The sequence below is a fragment of the Passer domesticus genome, chromosome 2 (genome assembly GCF_036417665.1).
Source record: "Passer domesticus isolate bPasDom1 chromosome 2, bPasDom1.hap1, whole genome shotgun sequence".
Classification (NCBI taxonomy): domain Eukaryota; kingdom Metazoa; phylum Chordata; class Aves; order Passeriformes; family Passeridae; genus Passer; species Passer domesticus.
In genome coordinates this window covers 61,233,479-61,260,269 of record NC_087475.1, presented here as the reverse complement: position 1 = coordinate 61,260,269, position 26,791 = coordinate 61,233,479, and the positions used below count along the sequence as shown (strand labels likewise).

Below are 26,791 nucleotides of genomic sequence, written 5' to 3'. Positions count from 1 at the left end.
TTTTATAAGAAAACAATATTAACATTAAAAAGAAATGTTTATTATACAGTATAAAATAATTGCTTGAATTCAACTCAGTTCCTTTAACAAAAAAAATTTTTTTAAAAGCCTGAGGATTTTTATGCAGCCCCAATTCCTACAGATTTGCTTCCTACTGCAATAAATAGTGGGCTTTCCCCACATCATCCATAGAGCACACAAACACTTCATAACCCTCCCTCATCCCCCTACCCAACAAGTTGCTGTCCCCTGTCCAGATGTGCTCTAAACATCACCTCAGTATTTGCAGCCTTCCCCCCGGCCCCTGTACCCACCCTCAGGTTCCATGCCCCACGTCTCTTGGCCAAGCACTGTACAAGCAACAACTCACTGCAGGAGCCTCCCCAGTTAATCTCTTGGCTAAAATCAACAGTGGCCAGCCACTGACAAATGTATAAATGGCTGAGGTGTTCTCAGCTGTCTGTCCTCATAAAACCTGCAAGAACATCTCTTAACTCTGCCATTCATCTGCCAAAGCTGGCAGAAGGGTGCAGAGTTCTAAAAGCTACAGTGGGAGACAAGAACAGGCAATGCAATGACATAAGCTTCACTTTTTCAGGAAACTAAGCTAAAAAAGTTACTGCTCAATTGCAGAATTTAACACTGCCAGATTTTGTTGTAGGAAAATACGCCTGCTCAATAACTGTAAATACCCCTAAAACATTTCTGGGACTTACTATGTATAAATTTTTTTTAAATTTTGTTTTTGCATAATGCCAGCTTAATTAACCTCCAGGTTTGAAGGGCACCCAGTGACCAGCATTCTGGTATCATTACTCATGGCATTGGTGTGATTTCGTCTCCCTTAATACTGACAAGTTTAAAAGAAATGTATTAAGTTAAAAAGAACAAAGATATATATTACATTTGCTAATTGCAAACAATCTCTTATAGCTGCATTTTTTCCCATTGGGATTAAAAAGTGCACGAGTTTAACATGTCTGTACATAAAAACAGTTTAAAACATTAAATATACAAACAGCAAGAGATTTTAAATATTTTGTATCAAATACTATAGGACAATATAATTTACATTTTTTTTTACACAAAACATTACACCTGAAATATAACTTTAGATATTACAGAATATAAAAATACATACTTTTTGTTTAAAAAAATGTATTTGCAGGTTCTGGCACAAACTAACACTTGAAAGGCACATCATATTTTGGCAATCTATATTTGCAATTAACTGTGCAACAATAACAACATGACCTGTAATTAACTTTTTAGAACTGCAAGAGCAGATGATCTCTCTTCTTCCTGGAATGGCCCTATTATTCAGGTAACAGTTAAGCTGGACTCTTTAAGTGTTCTCCAACCTATATTCTGCCATGGTCTGAACTCTGCAACCCTAATCCAGCAAAGCATAATCAGCCCTAACTCAGCATCTGAAAAGCCACATCAAATGCAACAGGACTAGTCACACTTTCATAATCTTTGCTGGCTCAGGGTCAGAACGCTCAACCCAAGCAAAACGGAGCCCTAAATGCAAGTTGGGAGCCAAGTTCTGTCCTGCTCCATGTTTTCACCAAAACTAGTAAAGGTAATCAGGGCAGAACTTGGCAACAGAAGCTCAATAATATTAATTGTTTTGATTTCAACAACTACAGCAATGCAAAAGGCACAATGACTCTACTGAGGCCAGTGGAGACAAATGAAGTAAAACTGCTGTAAGACTGCATCAGGAGAACTCTGTATCTTTGCCCTGTCATATATTTGCAGGACTCCCGCTGGAATTTGCATGGGACAAAAACGTGTCTCTAGAGATACATGGCTTATACAGATGTAATTGGGTTGCAGAAGATTTTCAGTTCTTCAAGTTGTTTTTGGACAACTAAAAACTCAAATTTTCAGCATGCTAAAGCAAGATTCAATCTAAATCTCTAACTTTAAATGCTCCAAAGTAAGTTGCTTCTTGCGAAGAATCCAGTAGTAATGGGTTTGATACCTGGATACTTATCATTTCTCCGGATTTTAATTTAAAAAATCCCCCTACATTTACAGAATAAAAATGAAATTCTGAATTCCCTGACCAGTATTTGGTGCTTCCTCCCTTCATCAACACATCAAAGCGCCTTATTTTAAGGTTTGTCTTAATCACATAAACCATTAACTGAAGCCCTCTTTTAGTCAAGTTTCCTGAAGTTTCATGATGTCTAAAACAAATATTGGCATAAAGATAGTAAAATCCATCTTGATTAACAATTAGTTTTCCATCATTGAATGTCATATTTGATAAGTTTGCCTGGCCTTTGTCATGATGCCAGGATGTGAGGTTCACTTTGCGAGTTCCTGGAAATAAAGAAAAAGAAAAGGATTATTTATAAGCATTTCATGAACTTCAACATTTAGAAAACAACCTCTATTATTTTAGAATCAATAACAACTAGAGTTCAATAGGCTAAAGTGAATATGAAGCAATTATGATAAAAAATCCTAAAAAAAAAAACAACAAACAAAAAAAAAAAAAAAAAAAAAAAAAACAACGAAAAAAAACACATTCCCAGATTTTACCTGGTACTTACAACTTTGCCGTCCCAGCAGAACATCTGCTGGACTATGGTACAAAACAGCTGCTTGGCCTATAGTTTGATTATGCTAAGCAACCATGCAACAAGCTCTGCACAGGCATTGCATTCCACCTAAAACTTTATTCAAGTTTCAAGTAGTTGAGGGGAATGTGGAAAAACTTGTTACTGGTCTTTAACATGTTGACAAGAAATAACTAAAATTTGGAAAAAATGCTTTACTGGCAATTCCCAAAAGAGAGAGCTTATGAAACTTTCCATATTTTATATTCTTGTGACTGTAATGGTAGAAAGATAAACCTATTTTCCTTTGAAAAACACCAAAAAAATGGGGACAAGTCAATACAGTTGTGCATCTTTAGTACCACACACTAAGTTGCCTAGACTTCACACAGCACTTAAGTATTTATGACAAACTTCCTGATAAGCACAAGCCACTAACATTCTATTATTCAGGGTAACACCCAGGGCATAACAAAACAGATGGGAGGTGGCCAACTTGTCCCCCTAACCACTACTAATTTTCAGCACACATGACTGACTCCACTTACTCCCTCCCACAGCAGTGGGTTCACACAGGTTCCAGAGAACTTCACTCCTCAGCCTCCCAGTGCATCTAAATGCCTGCCTGAAATATCCAGTACCTCATTCCCCCAACAGGGAACCAGAACAGTCCATCCTTAGCAAACTTTCCAAGGCACACAGCAGGGCACGGTGCCCTCTCCTCTGAGCATGTACACAGGCACGCCCCAGGACCCCTCCAGGTCTGTGCAGAAAGGGAGGGGAAGTTGGAACAGGGGGATTTGAGAAAGATTAATCTCCCCTAACTGCCAAGGGCAACCAACTTTTCCATGTGAGAGGAATATTTTAACAGCAGCCCAGAACAAAAAAAAAAAACCAAACTTCTGGCTTTCTTCCACAAAGATGTAAGCAAAAGCACTGTCAAAGGCAGATCACAAGTAGCTGCTCCCCTATGGGTCTAGTGCAGCCAGGTAGAAATTATGAAAGCAAAAACAGACTGAGAAGCCAACTTCTCTGCAGTGCCTCAAAAAACCCCATCTGAAATCCATCAATTAACTGGGAAAGACAGCAAGATCTTAAGTCTCTTAGCCTGCAAATATTCACCTGCAAAATATACTGAGTTAGGGGTACCAGAGTGCAACTCTGAAGCACCAGGAACAGCTGAGGAAATTACAGAACTTTGCCTGCACGTCATTAAGTCTGGGGGAAATACTGCCCCATGGAGGGTGGGCTACCTTCAAGATCAGGAGGATGGGCAAGAAATCACTGCCTGGATCAGAGAAGAGGCACATTAGATACAGGACAGGAATGTATACCTATGACAGAACACGAAGGCATGCCATGATTGCCTGGTGGCACACTGGGTAGTTCTAGGCAGGTTTTATTTGTCTGACAAGTCAACTTTTTAGTTTCCAGTCAAGCTGCAATTTGGAAGAAACCCTCAGTGGGAAGATGTTCTGCTGAAGAAGGCAAAAGAGAGTAAATAGGTGCCACAGTCTCTTGTAACAGAGAGGGGCTCTGGGTGAATTTTGGTTACACTATTTGGACGCTCAGGGGAACAGGCCAAGAGATGATGGGAGATGACCCTCTCTAATTTGAGAAAAGGCTTTGTACAGATAATTTCTGAAGCACCTTCCAAGCTATATTATAATGCTGTGATCGTGTGCTGAGGCAGACAGGCATTTTGCCACAATTCAGAGCTCCAGAAGAGGCGTGCCACAGCCAGCAGCACAGCACAAAGATGCTCTGGTAGGAATTATGCCATGCAACCTGTAATGGAAGGAGCGAGCAGGTTCTCAGCACTTCTGGTGGTAACACACCTAGATTTGGAGACAGCAAAACAAGCAGTACCCTGAAACACAAGAAGTGCAGGAAACTGGAGCATGTAAGTGCCAGATCTGCTGTCCATCAATGTTATGTATGAGAAACTCTGACACATAACCCAAGCCATGGGACAGTCAAAAGTGCTGCAATAAAATATCTTCTGGGAAATAATTTACTTTGGAAGCATGAAAAAAAAGCACAAGGTAAGTCCTGTTGACAGAGAAGGAAGTGGCTGGGGAATAATGAACAAAATAGTCTTCCAGACAAGGCAAAAAGCTTTATTTAAGAATTCAAGATAATGCACACTCTCTCTCAAAACTGAAGATAAATGAAAACAATGTCTTGCTTTTTTTGTGAGCTTGAACTAAGATTAATACAAATGAGTTAAATAAAATTAATGAGCAAGAGGGAAGATGATGTGAGGGGAACAGAGGAGAAAGGAGCCCTGTTTTGATAATTTGTTTGCATCCTAGTAGCTTTCAGGAACAAACAAAGCCTGAAAAAAGGACCAAAGCACTGTTTGCTCTGAAAAGCCTTTTGCAGGCAAAGGGCAGCTAAATCAAACCTGCAGCTGTAAACAGCTCAGAATACTACAGCATTTCCTTAGACAGCTAAAGGTATCAATTCACACCCCAAATTACATATTTAACATTTATATTTATTTCTGTTTGCCATTTTCCCCTTTAAACTGTAACTAATTACTGCAATCAATTTATAAACCAGAATTCACTGTTTTCATTTGAAACCTAGGTCGCATTTATAGTGAGCTCTGGTAAAAACCAACCAGCAAGTATCCAGCTCTAACCTAAGGCAGCAAACTTAAAAAAATACACACAGCATGCCAAACCACTACAGCTTCTGTGCCAAAGGTGGGTGGGGACACCACAATCTGAGCAGGGTTATTTTCCTCCCTCCCTTGCACTATCCCCCCAGCTGCAAAAGTCCACTTGAGGCCTGACATTACTGTGAACCAGGTAAAAGCAAAATATTCTCACAGACACTGCTCATTGTCACTTCATGAAGGGCGTTCACTAGAAAACTGCTTAAAATCCTGTTTGACAGTGATGAAGACTTTTTTTTTCCTGGCACTGTTTATTCTGGATGAGTTTGATGACAGTATAGAGCCTTAAAATACTAAGACATCTGTCCACTCAGGGATGGCAGAAAACAGTTAAGATGGATGTCAGACATGCAGGGTAAAGAATCAGGGGAAGAAAATAGAAAAATTTTCCTGAGGGGTCACCAGGAGATTTTCCTCTCCCATCTTGTTTTCTCTGACTGCAAATGGCAATTTCTTTCTTTATGCCTGTCACTAATCTTTGTGCTACCCTGCCAAGTGGGTACTGCCTCATGCTAGTGAGCATGATATTGAAGTGCCTCACAGCCAGCAGGTTCAGGGCTCCTGCTATCCCTAAGGACGCAGCCCCTCACTGCTGCAATGCCCACAAGGGCTGCAGAAGCTGTGCTCATGAATTAACTCCTGGCAATGCTCCTCTGCAAGAGGCAAAAGCCAGATCAGAAGGGAGTATATGCACAGCTCATCACACTGGCAAGGGGTTCATCTGCAGAAAAAAATGAACAATGTCTCTCTCCCTGGCCATCACCCATAGATGTGCTGTGCCACACCCTTGAAGGTTAGTGCAGCAATGCACAACTGTAAAAATTGTCAGCTGCTGAAAACTGCAGTTTTAAAATTACAGTCTACAGCAACACCCAGGTAAGCAGCAAATAAATTCCACACAGAAAAAGGTGGATTTCCCAGACTGTAACACTGACACACAGCCCATTTCTGCAGATAAGTGATCAGTTTCTATGACTAGCAAATTAATTGAAACCTTCTAAAGATAAAATGCTAAGGCAAGTTTACTGATACTGAATCTTCTACTATTGACCTATTGAAAAGTAGGTCAAAGCCAAAATCTGACTAAAATAGAAGATTGTCAGGAGGCATTTGAGCTAACAAGAAAGCCTGTGGAAGTTCTGACTGCCATCTGACAAGCTGTTTAAGCTCTCTGCTATAAAGCTCTGGACTGTGGCAATGCCAATGCACTTGAAAGAATCCTATCCCTCCTGGCAAGAAGCTGTACAGATGTGCTTTGTCTTTAAATAGAGCAAGAGCAAGGTATTACTATGCAGGCTGCTAAAATCTCAAATTTTGAATCTCAACACACCATTCCCCTTTGGTTTCATTATATAAAACAGAAAGCAATGTGCATAGCTCAATTAACAATTAGTTCAGCCCCACAGAATGTATAAATCTTCAGAGAAAGAAGACAGTGGTGATCAATGCACCCCTTCTTAAGATCCTCTACTTAACAGCTTCAGAAAAAACTCTGGTTTACTTCTACCACACCAACTGTTTGAGAATACAGCATTGAGAATACAGCAAAAAATCTCAACTGACAGTGCCCCAAGGCAAAAACTAAAACTGTTCTAACACTATCTTAAAATGTCAGGAATTAATCTTTTCCTCTGGAAAGTGTTCCAAGGCAGACTCATGTCTTGTTCTCTGATATTGTACTAGCAAGGACATTCACAAAGCCATCTGAATACTTGTGTGCAGCAAATAAGAGCTCTGGCAAGATAAAAGAATGCCATCCTCTTACCACAGGGGCAGATAAAAGCCACAAGAACAATTTTTTCCCCCTGCTCAGTAGCTTGGGCAATGTTCTGGTACATGCTTGTATGTATGCATGCATCCTCATGGCTGGTGTCCAGTGGGAGTGAAAAACTCCTGATGGGCCCTACAGGCCAAAGGAAAATGGGAAACTTTAGGGGAGAGCATTCAATGTAGATCTTCCTTCCTCACCTGAAGACAGCACAAAGGAGTAGGATTGCCCCTCAAAAGGTTGGTCAAGAATAAGGGCAATTTGAAATGGAGGCCATTTCAAATCAGCACAAGACTCGTACAAAGGGGAGCCATCCTCCTCTTACCACTACTCCTGCTGCCTCTGAAATTCTTTAATGCATCCAATTTATTCTCACTATCAAAAGCCATTTCTGAAGTCCCAGTCTGTTGCTGTTTTGCTGAAATATCTTCATATACTTAACTTTCTATACATTTATATTAGTATTGCAAGTATTCACTTAAAAATCAAACTTACCAGATGGAATATTCTTATCATCAATAATGAGATGGGCAAACGGCTGCTTCTCAGGTTTGTTCCTCTTGTACAGTTCAAGTCCTAATGCCTCCATTGCAGCTAGAGATAAAAGAAATGCATTATCCCAAAAAGACAAGTTTAGTGGAACTAAATATTGCTTATTCATAAACCAATACCTACCTTTTTCTGGTCTTGGTGGCGTTCTTCCCATAGCACGTTGGACTTCCTAAAATGAGAAGGAGACATTGCTTTGATGTTTTCTTGGTATTGTAACAACGTTTAGTTTGCACACCTACAATAGTCTGTGCATGTATCTGGGGATGCTCTTGCACCTGCAGCACATTCAGATGTCTCGGATATGAATCGCGTAAATACGATAATTTATGTAACAGGCACACACAATCAAATTACATCTAGTAATTTGGTAATTCTAATAAAGGTGGATAGAAATGCTAGTATGTAGGATCACTGCATGATTTACTCTAGTGCTGACAGCACATTTAAAATCTTTTCTACTTACTGTACTTGGAATATTTCTCTAAGTATAATGGAACAATGATTGATAAGAAGGCATCACCTCAAACAATGGAATTTATGAACTGATTTAATTTCTTGGAGTCTAAAAACAAAGAAAGAGGCATTTCTATACAGGAATTAGTGTGTAATCACTCTAACAACTAAGGATAGCTAAACTCTGAATTTCATTTGTGATGAGGTGAATGAAAACCTCCACCCCTCACCACTGGCCACCAACAGGGAAGGCTACAAGGCTTTACAATCAAGGCTCACTTCTAACAAGGTAAGCAGGAACTGAAGGATTAAGTATCATCCATACTGGACCAAAGGGACTGGGTGCCAGACTTGAAAAGTATGTCATTCTTAGCTGCAGATAAATTTTAACATAAATAAGAACTATGCTACCCAGACCCAAGAACAGCACAAAATGCAGACATCAGGCACCACAAAAAGCTTTGCTTTTAATCATTCACACCTGTACTCCTCTTGAGAAAAAGATAAAAAAGAGCAGATTTCAAAATTTAAGCAGCCTGTTCTTGTTACAAGCCTAGACTGAGAGTTAGTATTAAGCTCAACCCGCAGTTCTGTCTCTCCTTTCCCCATGACTATCTGTTTTCTAAAAAAATGGAGGCAATAGGTTTGTTATTCTGAATACCTCATAGCATAGAGCTGTCAAGAAGGCGTTTAGTACAAGGAAACATTTTGCTGAAGATAGCCCTCTTTGAACCTAGGAGTGGTCCTTTACTTCATCTTTCTGCCATGCACACTGCTGTTTGCCAGATTCAATCCATGTATATGAAATACATCTCAGCTTTGGCCAGATCAGCAAAGTCCCACTGTGCTCTCAATCACTGGGGTGTTTCAAAATTTGAAATCCTGCTCTGAAAACACCTGAAGTCCTGCTTTTATGCAGTTTTGCAACCGCAGTGAAATATGTAGTACCTTGGCTGGTGCATTTATTACTCTCACTTTCCCCTTTCAGTAGGTGTTTAAATGTTAAACCAAAATGAAAAGCCACAGCAGTGTGGAAGTTGTAGTATGACTATCAAAGCATAATACTTCAGCTGAGATATGCTGATTTCATAGATAAGAATCATGAAGATGCTTTTTGCTGTAAAGACGAAAAGAAAAGCAGAAGAATCACAACTTCAAAAGCAGCAAAACTTGCATCCACTTCCCGCATTTACATTCACTTTGCTTCTCTGATCTTCCTACTTCAATGTCAGTTTGAGAAGCACAAAAATGAAGTTCAATTCTAGGAGCTGCATGTCAGCATCAGCCACTAGCCACACTTGAGTAGGAAATAGGAAGATGACAAGAGAACGCAAGTACTAGGTACAGCGAAAAATAGCAAAAGCCTCTAAAGAGAACAGGATGTAAGGCAAGAAGAGCCTGGGAGATAGACCACACTCTCAGAGATTATTGCAGCACACCCATCCCAGCCCTTTTTCCCTTGAAGGAGAGACATGTTCATCTTCTTGCTTTCTCAGTGGGAACTTCTCAGATGTGGCGTTTGGTTCAATATCCCTTCCTTTGGGAGGATGTGATCGTGTCCTTGCTTGGAATGCCTGCTGAGCAGATCCAAAAAGGACCATGTACATTCTAATCTCCTACTATCTAGACCTGGTACTAAGAAAAAGAAAAAAAAAAAAAAAGAAAAGTCCCATGATTAATAATTACTCAGCCCTTGAAAGCTCTGAATTGGTCAACTACTATTCTAGTTTTAACTTACATTTTTCTTAGGAGCATTCAGTTCTGCTTCTGCACATTTCCAAAGATGCTCTAGCTTAAGTAGCTAAATACCTCGTCTTCTGAAACCCAACAGCCTGACTCAGCTCATCTTCCACACTGAATGGTTCTGGTCCTCTCGAAATCAGTCTGAGCTGCTCTCCTTCTAACTGGTGGTGGTGCTGTTCATCTGCAGCTTCACCACTCAGTAAGCAGGACAGCTACCCAGGAGGACTTGGGTCCACAACTCTCCTTGTCTGGAATTCATGATTAGCTCAACTGGTTAGACCATGGCACTAACAACCCCAAGGCTGGGGGGTTTGAGCCAATTGTTCATTGATTCTTTTGTGAGCCTGTCACTGGATCAGAAGTAGATAGACTGTGGCCAGAAAATAAAAATCCTCCAGCAGCACTCTAAGCTCCGGACTAGTGTCAAGTTCTTTACTTGATTCTGACCAGCCTCATCAAAGTTTGATATTCTGTCATGTTGCCCCAGCTTCCAAAATGAAGACAAAATACATTAATTATTCCCTAGGTTTCCTCCTAAGGAATAAGCAGTTTTACACTTCTTGATTTTTTTTTTCACTTGATGTTCATACAGTTCCAAGGTGCTGAAACACAACCTACCTTACAAAAGCATTTAACTATGCATTTGCTTCTGACCCTGAAGGACATTTTTCAGTGGATGTTTGAAGGTAGCCTCTTAATGGGATTATAAAATCCCCAGGTATTCTTACTGCAAGGAATTAAGAGCTGTGATTTCTCAAATCACCAAAGTATCAACTGCTTTTTTTAGCTGCTGAATGTTGTTAGGTGTCTCATACTTACAATGTAGAGGTTCATTAAGGAGGCAGAAGCAGCTCAACAGAACCCGTGACCAAGACACTGCTATAATGGCATGAACACTGCTGACAAAACATTACCAGCAACTTCTCTTAAGACTGCCATCCACAGAAGCATGTGTGATACCAAGTTGTTCAGTTATTTTTAGCAGAACTGTACACAAAAATCACCCCACTCTTAATCTTACGACAAGGTGCACTTGTACACCTTTGTCATTTGCTCACTGCCCACCAAGTCAACTCTGCTGGCCTGCTTCCCACATTCCAACCTCCTCCACACACTCACTGTTTAAATAACAGACAAGGAGTTAGTCACAAAAATTAAAAACATGTCTTCCCTTCATCCAAAAAAAAAAAAAAAGAGAGGTCACTAAGAAGCTCCAAAACATTCTCATTTTAAAGCTAAAAATCATGTTTTAAGAGCCTGGAAAGTTGGGAACTGCTCTCTAGCTCATTCACAGCAGGTTGCAAAAGTATCTGTTGCTCTTGAACTTCTGTCCAATGCTAAGGATGCAGAGGACAAGGTTAAACCTGAAGACATGATGTTTGTGAAAGGTTTTTAGTCTCCTTTAGCTTTTATCTAAATATCTCAGTATCTACTTCGAGCAGCTCTAAGTAGCCTTTAGAGACCAATGAAAAGAGAACTTCTGGACACTCACTTATTGCTTCAGATGTGATCTTAAAGATTCTTTAAGCACTTGACTCTTATTACCAAGTGCTTTAAGTACAGTACAGATCCTGATACTAAGAAGCAGTATCTGATTCTCTTGCCGGAAATTCAGCAATTTGAAGAATGCTAATCAGGAAGGAAGTAAAATAAAAAGTACATGAACCTATATTCATCAGACTGTAGTTTAGAGACTAGTAATAAAACCTCTCTCCAAATGAGTAGTCTACTGCTTGCAGGAAAAAAAAAAGGCACATACAACTGTAGGATGGAAACCTGCAGAATTGTACACAAAATCTTAACAACTTACAGCAATCATTTGTGAAACCTTTATTTGGTCCATAACTACGTGCTCTTTAAATGTCTGCTAAGTATATAGATTTCTTTATAAATGCTGCCCTGGAGGTCTAGCAAAGCACTCTGTTGCCATGTGAGAGAACAGCTTATGCCTGAACTCCACAAGCAGCTAGAACCTGGGAGCACTGCCAAGCAAAGTTACTTATGGATTGACCCAAGATATGTTTGTAGTCCTTTCCACTTCAGGCTCATAATAGACTTCATAAGGACTGTGGTTGGAGCATCTGGGCTGCCAAAAGATTTTTACGTGGAAAAAAATTAAGCAAACACACTGGCTAGGAAAGCATATTATTTGGCTGCTTGCAAATTTTATATGCAGTATTAAAATAGTCTCTCTACTTAGTAAGCTGCTCCTTAAGAAGATTATGTTAAGGAATCAATCATTAGATTATGATTAAAAGAAAAAAAATATTACTTTTTCAGGAGACAAGTATTTCTAGACTGGACCTTGCAGCACTACTACACTGGTTTTCAAAAGGCACTTCCACTTTCAACATCAATCTCTGCTTTACATTTAAGCACTCTGTCTACAGGTGTGCAAAGAAAACCGATGAGAACTGGCACAGGAAGCTACAAGCTGTAACCAGACCATAAACATGAGCAAAAGCAATTTGTCTATTTTCATTTCCTGAACAGCTTGAATTGCAAAAGACAGTATTTTGAAAAATCAAAAAACAAATGGTAATTTAAAATGCTCCATTTTAGTCATTTAGCATGCTGCCAGTTCAAATAAGGATACTGGTTCTTAAAACACATGTAAGTTAGATTCTTTATTCTCCTTAAGTAAAGTGACGAAAGCACAGACAACAGAAAACCTCCTTTAAGTCACATTAGCTGGATCCACACACAAAGGAGTGTGTGCAACTCCAAGTAAGTTATAGCTGCATCTCTGCTCTTCACTCTTGCAGGGTGACTGAAAGGCAGAATTTACTGATGATGATAAAGTATAATTCTGCCTTGACACTGTTACTTTCACTTCTCTGATGTACTGAAAAGATGTAAAAAGCCTCAGGTCACCACCTGCCTGTCTTTCTCTGTCATTGATACAAGATGACAAAGCACCCAGATCACTGGTGCAGCTGCTTAATAAATTCCATTGCATTCAAAGGAACTTCAGAGTCCAATTACTTTGGCAAGGGAAATTTCATTGTTCTCAAACTAATGGTGATCAGCCAAAAAAGTTATCCCTACTCACTACTTATCCTGGCCACGGACATTGCAGCATTTAACCTCCATCCCGACTGGCAGGATATAAAGCCTCAGCTAAAGCCAGTGCCTTTGTTGAGTAACCAGCAGCAAATGACCAGAACACAGGGCTCCCCACTGACTTACTGTAACAAGCTCCTTCCTGTGTCACGAGTGAAGGAGCAGCCCAGCACACAGCACATATGTAGGTGCAGCGTGAGAGGCTCTATGAAATGCAGGAGGAAAGAATTAATTCTACAGACAAAACCCTTTGTTTCCTCCTGAAGCTCCTGAAGGAGGTGGCTAGCAAAAGGGACAAGAGATAGATTCCTATGTCTGTGTTTTGTTGACAAAAAGATCTGTGACTTAGAGCTCTCAGTTAAAACCAAACATCACATTAGCACAATTCAAATGGTAAATTTAACTCAAGTACAGTTCATGCTAAAGCATACATGAGTTCAGCTCAAATCTAATGTAGTACCCTTAAGGAAAAACTGCCAGTCCTATGAAGATGTGAGGCAGTAAAGTTGTAATGGGCCTGATAAGCCAGAAAAACCAAGTACCATAGCAGACATCCATCTGTTACACAGTCCATAATTAGCACTAAACACTATCATGAACACAAAAAGAGATCAAAGGCAGTAACTGCAATAAAAGGGATTTGTGGCATATTTGCAGCTTGCCTAGGCTTCTTCATTAGGGCTGACTTTTTGTGTCATTTGTGTTTGGGAACAACCTGTCATTCTCAATCCCTGGAGAAAGACCACCCAGTTATCATGCTATGGCCAAGCAGGTCTCCTCTCAGTGAGAGACTGGCCTGCACAGAACACAGAACTGGCAAAGTGAGCAAAACCAAAGCAGGAATTGACCCTCATTTTGGACTCCACAGTAAGAAACAAGAGCAAATGCCATCTCCTTTTCCTTCAGGCAATATTTTGCTTGCTGATGATCTTGACTTAAGAGAATCTTGTTTGGAAGATTCCCTTGAAAAGAATGTGGAACTGACACTTGTTACAAGCATATGGAAAACCTATACAAATATTACCATAAATGACTACTGTTCAGGCCCATCCAAATTGTCAGAATGGCTAATCACCTAACTTCAATAAGTTTTCTTAGTACAACTTCAAGTCTTTCTTTCTTAAAAAAAAATTAAATAAAAGGTACTTGAATACAGAAGTGGTTAGCCATTACCAGATTCATCAGCAAATACAATACAAGCCTGGATAAAGCACCTGGAGTTACTCAAACATCAGGAAATAATTTATAGAACTTACCTCTGAATACAGATTTCAGAAAAATTGTTTTAATTTCAACAGGACCATGAAATAAAGAAACATTATCTGTGCCACTCACCCTCTGCACAGCCCTTTGGAGAGCCTGCTTCACACTTCTACAGGATTCTGGCATTAACTTTGCTTCTTGACTTTCAAAGGAGGCATCATGCAAATCTGTACTTTCTTGGTGTCCAAAAAGTGTTCTGACACAGTGTGCATGTTCTTTTGAAATTCTAGTAGGGTCCATCTGAAACAAAAACATAGGCACAACCACAGTTCTAAGTGTTAGAGACACTTTTCAAACACCTAAAAGTTTGGCCCTGGCTAAGTTTATTATCTAAATTCTCATTATAAACAGTAGAGAGAAAAAGTTCCCAACATCAGTGTTAATTTCATCCAACAAATATGCCAGATAGGAGAATGAATTATCTCCTGGTGCTGCCTATTTCATTAGCTTCAACTAGATACATGACTTAGAAAAGATAAATCCCATTCTTATGGTAAAGTCAATATTTTTGAATTCCGTATTTCAACCACTCAGGGCAATATCACAGTTATTTTAGCATGAAACATACACCGTTATCCTACTTCAAAAGCTGCTGTTTGTAAGATTACACATGAATGTCAAGTAGAGAAACTTGGGGAAAGTATGTATGTGTGTCTATAGCACATCATTTTCAAGAGAAGACACAGAAGTTATCTCTGAAACCATTTATCACTGAAATTGTCAGTGAAGCTGTCAGTCAGCTATCACTGAAACTGTTTTATGGATGTGCTCATTGTGGATGAAGTTCATTTTCTTCACTGTAGCTGTTATGGGACTATGTTTTGCATTTGTGACCAAAACCGTGTTGGTAACTCAGGGATGTGTTTGTTACAGCTGAGCAGGGCTGACACTGAGTCAGGGCCTTTCTGCCTCCTACTCCACCCCAACCCACCAGAGAGAGGGCTGGGGGTGCACAAGGAGCTGGGACAGGACACAGCCTGGACAGTTGACCAGAACTGACCAAAGAGATATGCCAGATCATATGGCATCATGCTCAGTATATAAAGGAAAGAAGGAGGAAAGGGAAGACATTTGGAATGATGGTATTTGTCTTCCCAAGTCACTTTATGTGTGGTGGAGCCATACTGTCCTAGGGATGGCTAAACACCTGCCTTCATATTCTGCTTCGTCTGCATTTCCAGCTTTTTCTTTACCTTTTAAATTTTCTTTATCTCAACCCCATGAGCTCTCACTTTTACTCTTCCAGTTCTCTCCAGAATGCCATTAGGGAGTGAGCAGCTGTCTGAGACTTAGTTGCCAGCTGGGATTAAGCCATGACAGTGGCAAGAGATATTGCTGTGTGAAATGGTCACAAAAACAGCAAGGCAGCAGAAGTTAAAGACCAAAAGATTATTAAACTGCACCACAAGACACCTCTGCATCATTGGACAAGGAATGGTAAGTTTAGAGTATCTGCAATACATTTTTATCAATCAGTCTTTGTGACTCAATCAAGTATATTTTTAAATCCTGTGTGGTATTGCTTAGATAAACTGAAAGATAATCCAAGGATTAGGACTGTACCTTGACAGCATTTTATTGCACAAAAACTGTTTAAACCATTTCACCTTTTTTTTCACATATTCCAAATCCTTTACACTGAAGAGATTAACAACTATCTCTCGGAGATGGCCTAGGACTCTCAGAAATTGTTCTCAACTCGCATTTATTCTACTTCTACATCAGGCTTAAAGAAGGGTTTATGCACCCAAACTCTTAGTCTATGTGCACCCAAACTGTATCAGCTGGCCTATTTAAGAACATTGACTTCTGTCTTTCTTTAGTTGGAAAGAACACTTTTACCAGAGAATTACAAAAGGTTGTTTGTAAGTGCAATGCAGAAATACCAAGACATCATGGACAGTGCCTAGTGTTCAGTTTCCTTTAACACAGAGCTGAACAAAACACTGTATCAAAAGGAAGTTTTTCACAATACAAAACAGCCAGAGTGAATCAAGCATATCATTTGTTCACAGGAACATAAATTCAACTCCCTAACCCCCCAAAAAAGAAATTAGTTAACTTAAAAGTGTAAGGTTAGGATTACAGAGCTGAATTGAAGTTTACACCACCCAAGCAGCCACCCAATAGTAGCACACAGCAGAGTGACATTTTTTGCACAGACAGAGCCAAATGCTGCCTCCATCACCACCCTTCTGCTCAAGTCTCCAGATGGAAAGCTATTTGCCCAATTAATTCAGACCAGTGTCAGATCCTGTAGCCTGGTTTAGCTGTCTCGGTCATCCCTGCACATCTGGAATGAAACAGGTCATAGAAGGTTCACCTGAAGATCATAAGATGCCACAGCTTTGACCACAGGGGTAGTGATGAGTTACAGAATGGCTTGGAGGCAGAAACGTCTTCCTGTGATGGCCTGGCACAGCTGAATCCCCAAAGAAAATCTGTGTATAGACATTGCAGCTCTATGAATTAAGTACTAAACACCTCCACTAATGTCTTCTGAAGTCAGCTAGGGCAGTACAGCCTTATTAACTGCATAAGGAGATCTAAACCAGCACCTCTCTGCTCTCACCCCCTTCACCACAGAATTTAATTCCTGGATTTTAGTATCCTCTTCTAAATCAGTAACAAGGCAGGAATTTTTGCTGGCCTAATTTCCTTTAAGATAAGTTGCCCAAAACCAAGTCATTCCAGATATATCAGATAAGCATCGGAGCCAGTGCAGGGATAGGCATAAGAATTAAGTATCAGGAAGGCAGCACCAGCTTTAACTGACTGTAAAACTGCACTCTTCAAGCATCTCTCACACTATGTTCCACTTGCATTCAGAACCCAGAAAATCAACTAAAATAAACATAATGAAAAAGAAATAAAATAAAAAGAAATAATAAAAAAAAAGAGAAGCACAAAATGTTTACCAACAGCTGCTAAAAGGCAGCTAATGCAGAATGACATGGGTTGGAAGGTCCCTTGGATGTCTCTAGTCCAGCCCCCTACTTGAAGCAGGGCCAACTTGTACCTTAGGCCAGGTGGATTAAGGCATTTTCTAGACAAGCTTTAGGGAATGTCCATCAAGGAAGACTTTTTTCAACCTCTCTGGACAAACTGTCCTAAAGCTTCACTACTTCTAGTGTGTAAAAAACCTTGGGTTTCATATCCTTGGTGCAATTCATGACTGTGCCTTTTGTTTCTGCTGCATGCTTCTGAAGAGCCTGTCTTCAGGTAGCTAAAAACAGTGATTAGCTTCCCACACCTTAGTCTGTTCTTTGTCAAGAAATCCAGCTTTCCATTCTTTTATACATGATGGTTCCTATCTGTCACAGTGGACCTTCTTCTGCTGGACACCTTCCTGTTTGTTGATATACTTCTGGTACTGAGGGATCTTACTTCAAATGTAACCTCTCATGCTGGGATAATTAGAGACCTGACTGAACTGATGTCTCTCAACAGGATCTGGGTATCTGAGTCTTCTTCCCTCTACACAAACCACAGAATAGAACACAGAAAATTTCAGCAAATATCTGCTAATAAATTTGTATCAGTAATTCTACTAGACAGAGACTACTAGCCCAGTTTTGGATTTACTAAAACACATCTGAATTACAGGCAAGAAAACTAGGTTTTACAGCACAAAGATAATGAAATTTGTAAAGTCCTGAGTGTCCAGCATGAAAAATAACGCCAGCACAGATTCATTGCCATCAGCAATCATTCAAATGTGCCACACAGTGCTGTATCACAACAGTAACAGCAGATTGTTCAGTTTACAGTTTATCTGCTCAGAAATCTGCACCTACAGGTGAAAGACTGAAGACTTAATGGAAGCACTGCAGCTGATGGTTTCAGCAACTTGGAGCTGTGCAGCCCACCCTGACAAAAACTGCAAGTCTCCAGAGTTACTGTGTCATAAGGGGAAACTCTCATCTTGGAACTAGCCCACCTGCTGCCCTCACCTTTTTCAAAGAATGCCTTCAAGAATAGTCTTCACCACATTTAACCACGAAAATCAGCTCACTTGCCTCAAAAGGACTTCTCAGAAATCCTGCATCGTAAATCTTTACAGAGAACATGCCCTGAACTGCCATGGCTGTCAACAAGCACTACCGAGCACTGAGATCAAAACCGGGGAAGTAGTGATGCACAGAAAAACTTCCAAAGACATGTTTTGAGAAGAACTTCTAAAGAACAAGAAAATTATTATGAAATACCAGAACCAGCTTGCTAACTTGCAGGGCAGGATACCTTCAGTAAAAAGTCCTAAAGATTTAATATCTGGAAGAAATATCAAGATGCAAACACAAATAAAGAAGAAAGCTTTATAAAGTGTGAAGTATGCTAAACACCCTAGAGGAATTAAACTAAAGAGAGGAGTATCTAGTTTATTTTTAATATCTGCTTTGCCTGACATTGAAATCAGGTCAGTATGTTCAGTGCCCCCAGTTTTCAGCATCTCTCCTGATTCTAGTTGCATTTCTGGACTCTATTCAGCCACTTCAGGGCAGCCAAAATGAAGTCCAGCATCATAGGTTAAATTTATTTACAGAATTAAGAACCAATTTTCTAATGTAAAAAAGATTCATTCTGCTTTTAAAAGACACAATACATTCCACCAACCTTACTATTAAAGTTTGCATAAATTATGCACTGTTACAATATTGCATTAAATACTTACTCCTTACAATAAATGTTTAAAATCTATACTTGTACTTCTTTTCAAACTTAAACCACTTTCCAGACTATCAAATATCACTTTGCACTCCGTGACCTTTCTTAAGCACCAAGAAGGGGTTCTTTCAGGCTTCTGGAAGACGTTAACAATCCCCAGCAAGCTGTTTTTTCTGTTAGCCACAATGCTCACAAAGCTTCATCTGAAGTCTGAAAGGTAATAGCTTGAAAACATACCACAAGAATTCCACATAAGCATGAAATGACAATAAAAACTGGGCTTCCAGGTCACCAGTTATCCAACTGTGAACTCTTCAATCTGGTAGAATACTTGAAATTTATACAGACTTTTTTTTTAAATGGGAAAAGTGCACACTCTTGGAGGTCTAGCTCAAACTGTGGGCATTAGACACCCAGCCACCACATTTCATTTTGAGCACTTTCAATTTGCTTCACTGCCCTCCAGCTCAATGCTAGACCAGATTCCTACTCTTTTGAGATCTAATTCCACCACGGAAACAGGCCAGAAAGAAAAGCTTAAAAGCTAAGCTTTTGGAGACTATACCTCAGCATTTATCAGTCAAAGTTAAAGAAGATACTTCTCTCGCCTTGCGCTGTGCATGAGTGTCTATTGAGTGATGACCTCCAGCTTCTCTGAGTATCATAACTAAATTTTCATGGCATTTTTATAGATTATGAGAAAATACTCCTCAAAGTATAGGCAAAATAAATGCTTAAGACCAATACATTGTTTAATTTCTTGGATTCAGTACACTACACAGGACAGACCAAAGAGCAAGGATAAAACATGCTAACGTTTTTACATTTCAGTACACTATTGTGAGAATATTGGAAAATTCAAACTTGTTGCTTTTTTCTTTTTTCCTTTCTTTTTCGACATACCAGCTCATTGTCTGACTTGCATGGCACTGCATTATTTCTTGGCCACAAACATGTGTTTACCCGTGAAAACCTAGTGTCAGTCTTAGTTATGTGTCTTGTGAAATTCCAAATGCTCAAGCCACAACATAAACAAAATTAAGGAAAAACCAAAACCTCAACTATTGTCTCAGCTTATACGATGTCATGATCCAGCCCAAATGACTTTATGCAAATACAGACAAAATGTGAGTGGTAAAACTGAGTCAGAGTTTACTCAGACTCTTAGATAAGCTTTAAAGAGCTTCTAAGATATATATATATAATTTCTTAATATCAGCCTATATAGTCAAATCTTTCTAATTCACATTTGCTTAATTTACCAAGCAAACAATTCGAATCTTTTCATGCACAGCTTTTACTACTAATGGCTCATTATTTCTTAAAAATTAATTAAAAGTTTTTAAGTTCTGTTATTTACACTGAAAAGGCCAAATTGAAGTAGCTTAATAAAATCAAACATCACAGAAATCTTTCCGAAAGAAAGAGGTCTGATCATGTCCCATTTAAATAAAATAAATCTCAAAGAGTGTGAAATAAGAATTAACTGCTGCAGGACCTACTATGTTTTTCCATCTATCTTATTCCACAATTAGAAATTATGAACAAATATGAATTACCATATCTTCTTATAGTGAATGATGTACTTAATTAAAGAGTATACTTATTATTCTATTTGCCATTGATGACATGTTCTCCATTAAAATTTTTTAGGCAATGACTTCAAGCCTACATTGAGTTATATCACCTCTTTAGACGGTTTGGAAACTCAAATTTATGAAAGACTGAATTCAACAGCACTACTCCACATCTACAGGAACAAGAAACTAGCAAGAGAATTAAGCTGTCAAATGCAGAGTTACACCTGAACCATGCCATTTTTTAAAATCAAGGAAGCAGAAGAAAAATAGCCATTATGGTTCTTTTTACCCTTTGTTAGGAGCACATGAAACCCTGACATGTACCTGTCAGGAAGAGTCTTTTATAAGGGGGTACACTTTGATTAGTTCTTTTGATTGCAACGGCTCTCGAGCCCCCTAATGAACACATAGCTGTGCATCTCCAAGCTACGTTTTGACAAGAATGTCTTTTCAGGTTCATGAACATCTGGAGTGAAAAACATTCCCCTGTCACAAGATGATGCAGGCATTAATTTATTTCACTGTCAAGCAAACAAGTAGCTTTAAGCTACTTTACAATGAGTCCCAGAAATTAAATGTCACTCTTCTGAAATATACAAGTTATGATTAACTAAGTGCAGTACTGCCGTTACATTTTATTTTTCGAAAAATGGAAAACACAAAGCCATTGTCAGTAAGAAAATAAGAATTAGTCGGCACAATAAATTATCAGCAGCGTTACTGTATATTTGACAGTCACTCATCTGATTAAGTGGGCATACACTTGTGCAACACCTGCTTTCAGAGTGCACTTAGTTCAGAAATCCAGCCTGCTACCTCAAGATCAAGTGTCTCTACCTAGAAAGTAAACCGAAACAGGTTTCCAGCCTCTGCCGACTTCAAATGAAAAGTACACACCACAGAAGCACCACTTCCACGACGGCAGTCAGACCCACATCAACAGAACCAGCTAACATCCGACAATAAAGCCAAGCAGAGATCTAACACCTAGCCCTGAGAACCAACTAGCTGGCAGCTCCCCACTTCCTCCGAGAGGGCTCAGCTTTGCAGGGTAAGAGATGCAGCAGCGAGGGAATCCAGGCAGCCGAGCCATTTCCAAGAAGCAGAGCCCTGTGCTCTCCGAAAGCCCAACCGCTCATCACCTTATCTGCCCCGGCAGCGACACTGCCCGCGCTCCTCTCGGCACTGCGCCTCTTCCCAGGCATCCCGGCACACGTGAGGCCTGGCAGGTGAGGCGCGGCCCTCCCAGGCATCCCCAGAATCCCAGAAAAGGCTCCTGAGCTGCGGCAGGCACCTGTGGGCCATGCCCACGGGCACACAGAGCCAGCTCCTCCGCAGCGCCCCTGCGCAGCCCGAGTGACAAACCATCACGAGTGGTGGTGCATGACCATCTTTTTTGTCCTTAAAGCCATTTCTCCTGCTGGTGAAACATTTAAGGCAGCCAAAGACCTCAGCCACGTCACAGAATCACTTATTATGCAAAGTTGGATGGGACCCTCAAGAATCATCAAGTCCAACTCCTGACCCCACAGAGCACCATCTCCAAAAATCGCACCATGTGCCTGAGAGCATTGTCCAAACACTTCTAGAACTCTGTCAGGCTTGGTGCTGTAACCACTTCCCTGGGGAGCTGTTCCAGTGCCCAGCCACCCTCTGGCTGAAGAACCTTTGTCTAAAACGCAATGCCAAAATTCTCTCCAGTGGATAACTGAAAGCTGATCATTAAAAACCAAAGCCCTGCAAGACTTCAGGTGAAGGATGAGGACTAAACTGTTTCTCGAGTCAGGGAAGCCCTGTACCCCAAAAAGCAGCCGATGCCCGGAGCGCTGCCTGGAACTCCTGGTACTGAGCGGCTCCAGTGATCCGGGTACAGCACACGCTGGGAAAGGCACTGCGAGCCCACTGGCCCGACTGATCAGAACTGGATCAACTTTAGAGACACATAAGTGTCTTCCAAAACTTTTTTATTTGTTTTTCTTTAATTTACCCCCTCTATCGCACTGACACGAGGGCCTTGCTCTACCCTGCAGGGTGCGAGGCGACCGCACTTGCCTCAGCAGGAAGAGCCCGCGCCAGACCCCGCTTACCTGAGCTCGGAAGTAGAGGAAGAGGGCGACGCTGCAGACCACCTGCCCCAGCCCCAGGAGGACGAGGGCGGCGAGGAGGGAGCGGGACGCGGGCGGCGGGTGCGGGTGCGCGGGCGGCGGGGGCGGCGGCGGCGCCGGGGCGCTCTCGTGGGCGGCGCCGCTGCCCAGCTCCTCGGAGCCGCGCAAGTACTTGGTGTAGTCTCGGCTGGCGCGACGCATCGCAGCTCCGCTCCGCTGGCTCCACACGCGGCTCCGCCGAGCTCCCCAGCGCCGGCAAACAACCTCGCCGCCCCGGCCGGGCACCTCTTATAAACGGGGCGGCCAATCAGCCCCGGGCGGCGCGCCCCCGCCGCCCTCCTCCTCCTCCCTCCCGCCCGCCGCCACACGCACCACCGCCGCCCCCTCCTCGCCTCGCCTCCCCTCCCCGAGCACAGGCCGGCCCCTGCCGGCCCGCCCCTGCCCCCGGTGCCCCGGCCCCGCCGCCGGGCAGGTCGCCCGCGGGTGGCGGTCGGGTCGGCGCTGCTCCGCCCCGCGCAGCGCAGCGCAGCCCTGCGCCTCCCGCCAGCGCGGTGAGCTCCGCGCGGGCAGTCCTGCTCCGCCGCCTCCTGCCCCCTGCTCGCCCTTGCCCCGCTCAGGTTCGCGCTCCACCCAGGCTGCCCCGTCAGCCGAGGCTTCCCTGACCCCCGGCTGCATCGGCAGGGTGCCTTTCGCCTTAATTCCCGGTGTCTGAAGTCAGCGTGCACCTCGGGTGCGCATCCCCTGGCCCCTTTGGTGGGTACAAGCCCTCGGGGGACCAAAGCCCGCTAACCCCTCCCGGTCTCACTCGCTGCTAACTCAAGCCAGGCTAAAATAATCGCAAGTGCTGTTGGCTTGCACTGTCCAAAGAAGCGAGGCAGTTCACAATCATGTAAAAGGAAGGGGTTAAACACATGGCAGAGGTGTGCTGGCACCTGGCTGCCAGTGAAACCAGCTCAGAGCCAACTCATCTCCTACATGCAGCCAGGCTGCTGGAGACACATTTCTGAGCCCTTGGTTAGGAGCATCTTCTGGTGTTCTCCATATCTCAGTTTACATTCAATACCAAAACCTCTTCTTCATAAAGCCATGCTGCAGTTTGTAGGCATTTTCTCTCTCATGGTCCTCTTGGGGTCCTGTTTACACCAGATAGAAAAGTGAGTTGAAGTCCAGCCTAAGGTAGAGGAACGTGGCAGAATGACACAGATCCATCTTGCAGGTCATCTTGTATGTAGAAAAAAGTCTGTATTTCAACTCAATTACATGACACAATATCCTGTTTAGGTCTCTCTAATCTAAGAAACTGAGAGGTTGACAGAATCTGATGTAATTATGAGCTCCAACAAAGTAAAGGAAACTGGAACTCACCAAACCACCATGCAACAAATTGCTATCAGAAGAAACTGATGTTTAACACTGAACCCAAATAATGCAATGGCAATTCCTTTACCAACAAGACAGCAACTGAGATATGATGATGAGGGAACCTGCATCTCAACATCACCCGCCACAAAGTCATTGGGAGGAATACTCTAACCTTGAATATCTACCTCTATTTCTTCTTTCTAAATGCCTGCTTTTATTCTCAGAGCCGTTAGGAGCATTGTGGTCTGTAGTCCAATTGGAGAAAGTGTTCCCGTAACTGTGTCTCAACTTTTCTAGAGAAAAGAAAAAAAAAAAAAAAGCCACCACCACCTGTAAAATAACCATGAAAATAATCTCGCATTGGAGTGAGCTGCACCCTCCTAAATCAATTTTACACTGGTCTACAAAAACAACTCTTTCAGAAAGAATATTTTTAAAGGTACAAATGGGGCTTTTTAAGGGTCTACATAGTTTTTAAAAGCTAGACACCAATTAGTTATTAAACAGTTGATAAAGGAGAAGTTAGGATAGTATCAGTAATGCCAGCACATTATTTTTTTATGCTTTCCTATAAGAAGGAACTCAAGAAAGACCTCAGCTTTTTTTCACTGTAGAGTTCAAATTTCTTCCTAACGAAGATGGTAAAAATTTATGTCAGCTCTTGTCACCTTGAGGTGCTCTTCTTGCAGAAGATTCTTGCAGAAGAAAACAGAAGGAGACTTTCAGTGAAGAGCTATGAGGATCTGCAGATGCCATATTTGAATACTTTGTCACGTATGAAAGCAACTTTCTCTGGATAAACATGCTTCCTTCAGGATCACTGCTTCATTAATTATCTTCTCTACTGGCTTCATTAACAATCTTCTCTGCGGGCTTCATTAACTATCTTCTCTACTGTCTTTAGTATTGCTATCCATCGTAATGGTCAGCAGTAATGGTTCCACCAGGGAACCATTACTGCTGACCCTAAGCCTAAGTGTCTTGACTCTTGACACTGAATAATCAAGCCCATCATCCACAACCATTTCACCCTTACAAAAATCTCAGATTCAACTGCAAGCACCCAGGTACTTTCATCCAGGACATCAGTAAGTAGTCACCCCATGTAAAACGTGAACCTTCCCACCAAACCAACACGGGTTCCTAGGGTATGCTAGGGGTGCATAAACGACATCTGTACTGAAAACTTAGATTCCCTCATTGATTTCTACCACAAATCCAGCAACCCGAATTGCCCATTAAACTCTGGAAAACTTACATCAGCACCAACTTTCTAGACACCAAGGTCAACATAAAAAATAGCAACCGTCAAAATACCATATGCAGAAAATCCACAGACCAACACACCTCCTTCCACAAACCATCAGCTATCCAAAACACACTAGAAAAACTGATATAGCCCACAGACATCACCTCATTTGCTCTGAGGAAAGCACTCCTGACACACCCTCACAAAGCTACAGAGGATGCTCATCCAACACTGACACTCCACTAGGATTGCATATTTGAAGAAGCCACCTAAACCTTTTCCAAACTCACTACAATACAGAGAGGAAATCCCCAACTGGGTATAATATACCACAATATGCAAGAAATGTATACTGGAAAATGTTAACGAGTTGTAGCTTATATTGGAAGAAAATCATACCTTGAAATTATTTTTCCTAGAAACACCCATCCTTCCCTTCAAACCACACTCATTATCATTAGCTCCATCACTGAAAGCAAGTTTTGGCAGACTAGTATATGCTGGCTAGAGCCAGATAGCTCAGGAAAATCACACCCAAATGTTGCCACAGCCCTCATGATAAACACCTGCTCTGGTAGAACCCCCAAAAGATACAGATCCTACACCTGAGCATTCTGAAATGCCATAGGCAGCATGAAATGTATTCACTGCTCTTAGAGAGCTCTGTGGGTGAAACCAAACGTCCAGCACAGGATACCTAAATTAGGAAAGAACAGCGACACCCAGTTACCAGTTGGAAAATATGCTCCCAAAACTGGTAACTGGGTGTCGCTGTTCTTTCCTAATTTAGGTATCCTTCGATTACTGTTTGCTCTGATCATTCCACTTCTGTCACCACTTGTACTCTTAATAGGGTCAGAATCACTCTCTGTCCCAAAATAGAAAACACTTTTCTCTTAGACGTCTGACTGATCAAAATAATCAAATAGAATTCAAAGTAATGAGCTACAATTACTTTCAAATTTTCTCTATACTTTGGGCTCAAAGAGTAGCTCATCTGCATGAAAATTAATCTGCTTTGTCGAGTATCTCATTTACACAATTGTCTCTGTGGACCTAATAAAAGTACTTTCCTCTTACAATATGTGTCATTCGGTGCGTTGTGTGAGGACTAATGATATACACAAAAATTCCCATAAACAGAGTCCTGGCTCTGTAATATGAACTCTTGGCCCCTGAGCAGAACTCAGCTTTTTCCTATTGTCTACAAAATACTTGTGTTGCAAGAGATGATCACAAATATACTACCTGTTGTGATAAGACTGCATAGCTGCTAGGACTTTTTTTCATCATTTTGCTTTGAAGCAAAACAGGAAACTGTGTTTACATAAAAAGGCTGTGTTGAAAGTAGTTCTCATTGCAAGGCTGATTCTCATTGCAAAGTTGAAAGTCTTGAAAAATCCGAAAATGTCAAATAGCAACAAGCCTGCAGGTCAAAATGAAACATTAGGGGGGAACAATGCAGGCTTTTTAATTTTAGTTTGCTCCCTTTCAAAACACAGGGAATCACAAAACATTCTTGTCCTGACCTACACTTCAAATAATACAGTGTTTTTTACCTCAAGAGAGATTATGCAGCTGAAATATTCCATTTCAGTAAAGCAGTTAAGCAAGTATTATATTCTTACACCAGAAAGATTTTTTTTCCTGTGGACATATGTTTGTAACTAAAGTTTCTGGTTGGAATTACTATTCTGGCATTACTATTGGTTGGAATATGGTCAGTGAAATT

At 41.3% G+C, this 26,791-nt stretch overlaps 1 protein-coding gene across 1 annotated transcript; it reads right to left on the bottom strand.

Annotated features, from left to right (window-relative positions):
* Positions 1–905: 905 nt before the first annotated feature.
* On the bottom strand, positions 906–22,806 carry TNFSF11 (TNF superfamily member 11). The gene is made up of 5 exons (XM_064408704.1): positions 22,431–22,806; positions 14,171–14,338; positions 7,700–7,745; positions 7,520–7,618; positions 906–2,334 (listed from the first exon to the last, which is right to left on the bottom strand). The coding sequence occupies exons 1-5, from the start codon at positions 22,647–22,649 to the stop codon at positions 1,913–1,915; spliced, it is 954 nt and encodes a 317-aa protein (XP_064264774.1). The 5' UTR covers positions 22,650–22,806; the 3' UTR covers positions 906–1,912.
* Positions 22,807–26,791: the final 3,985 nt, after the last annotated feature.

Bases quoted from the DNA above. Each gene is read 5' to 3' on its own strand.
- TNFSF11 (XM_064408704.1), bottom strand. From the start codon at position 22,649: ATGCGTCGCGCCAGCCGAGACTACACCAAGTACTTGCGCGGCTCCGAG. The intron at 7,619-7,699 runs GTAGGTATTGGT...TTTTATCTCTAG, and splicing joins GCCACCAAGACCAGAAAAAG to CTGCAATGGAGGCATTAGGA. The intron at 2,335-7,519 runs GTAAGTTTGATT...CTTTATTTCCAG, and splicing joins TGATAAGAATATTCCATCTG to GAACTCGCAAAGTGAACCTC.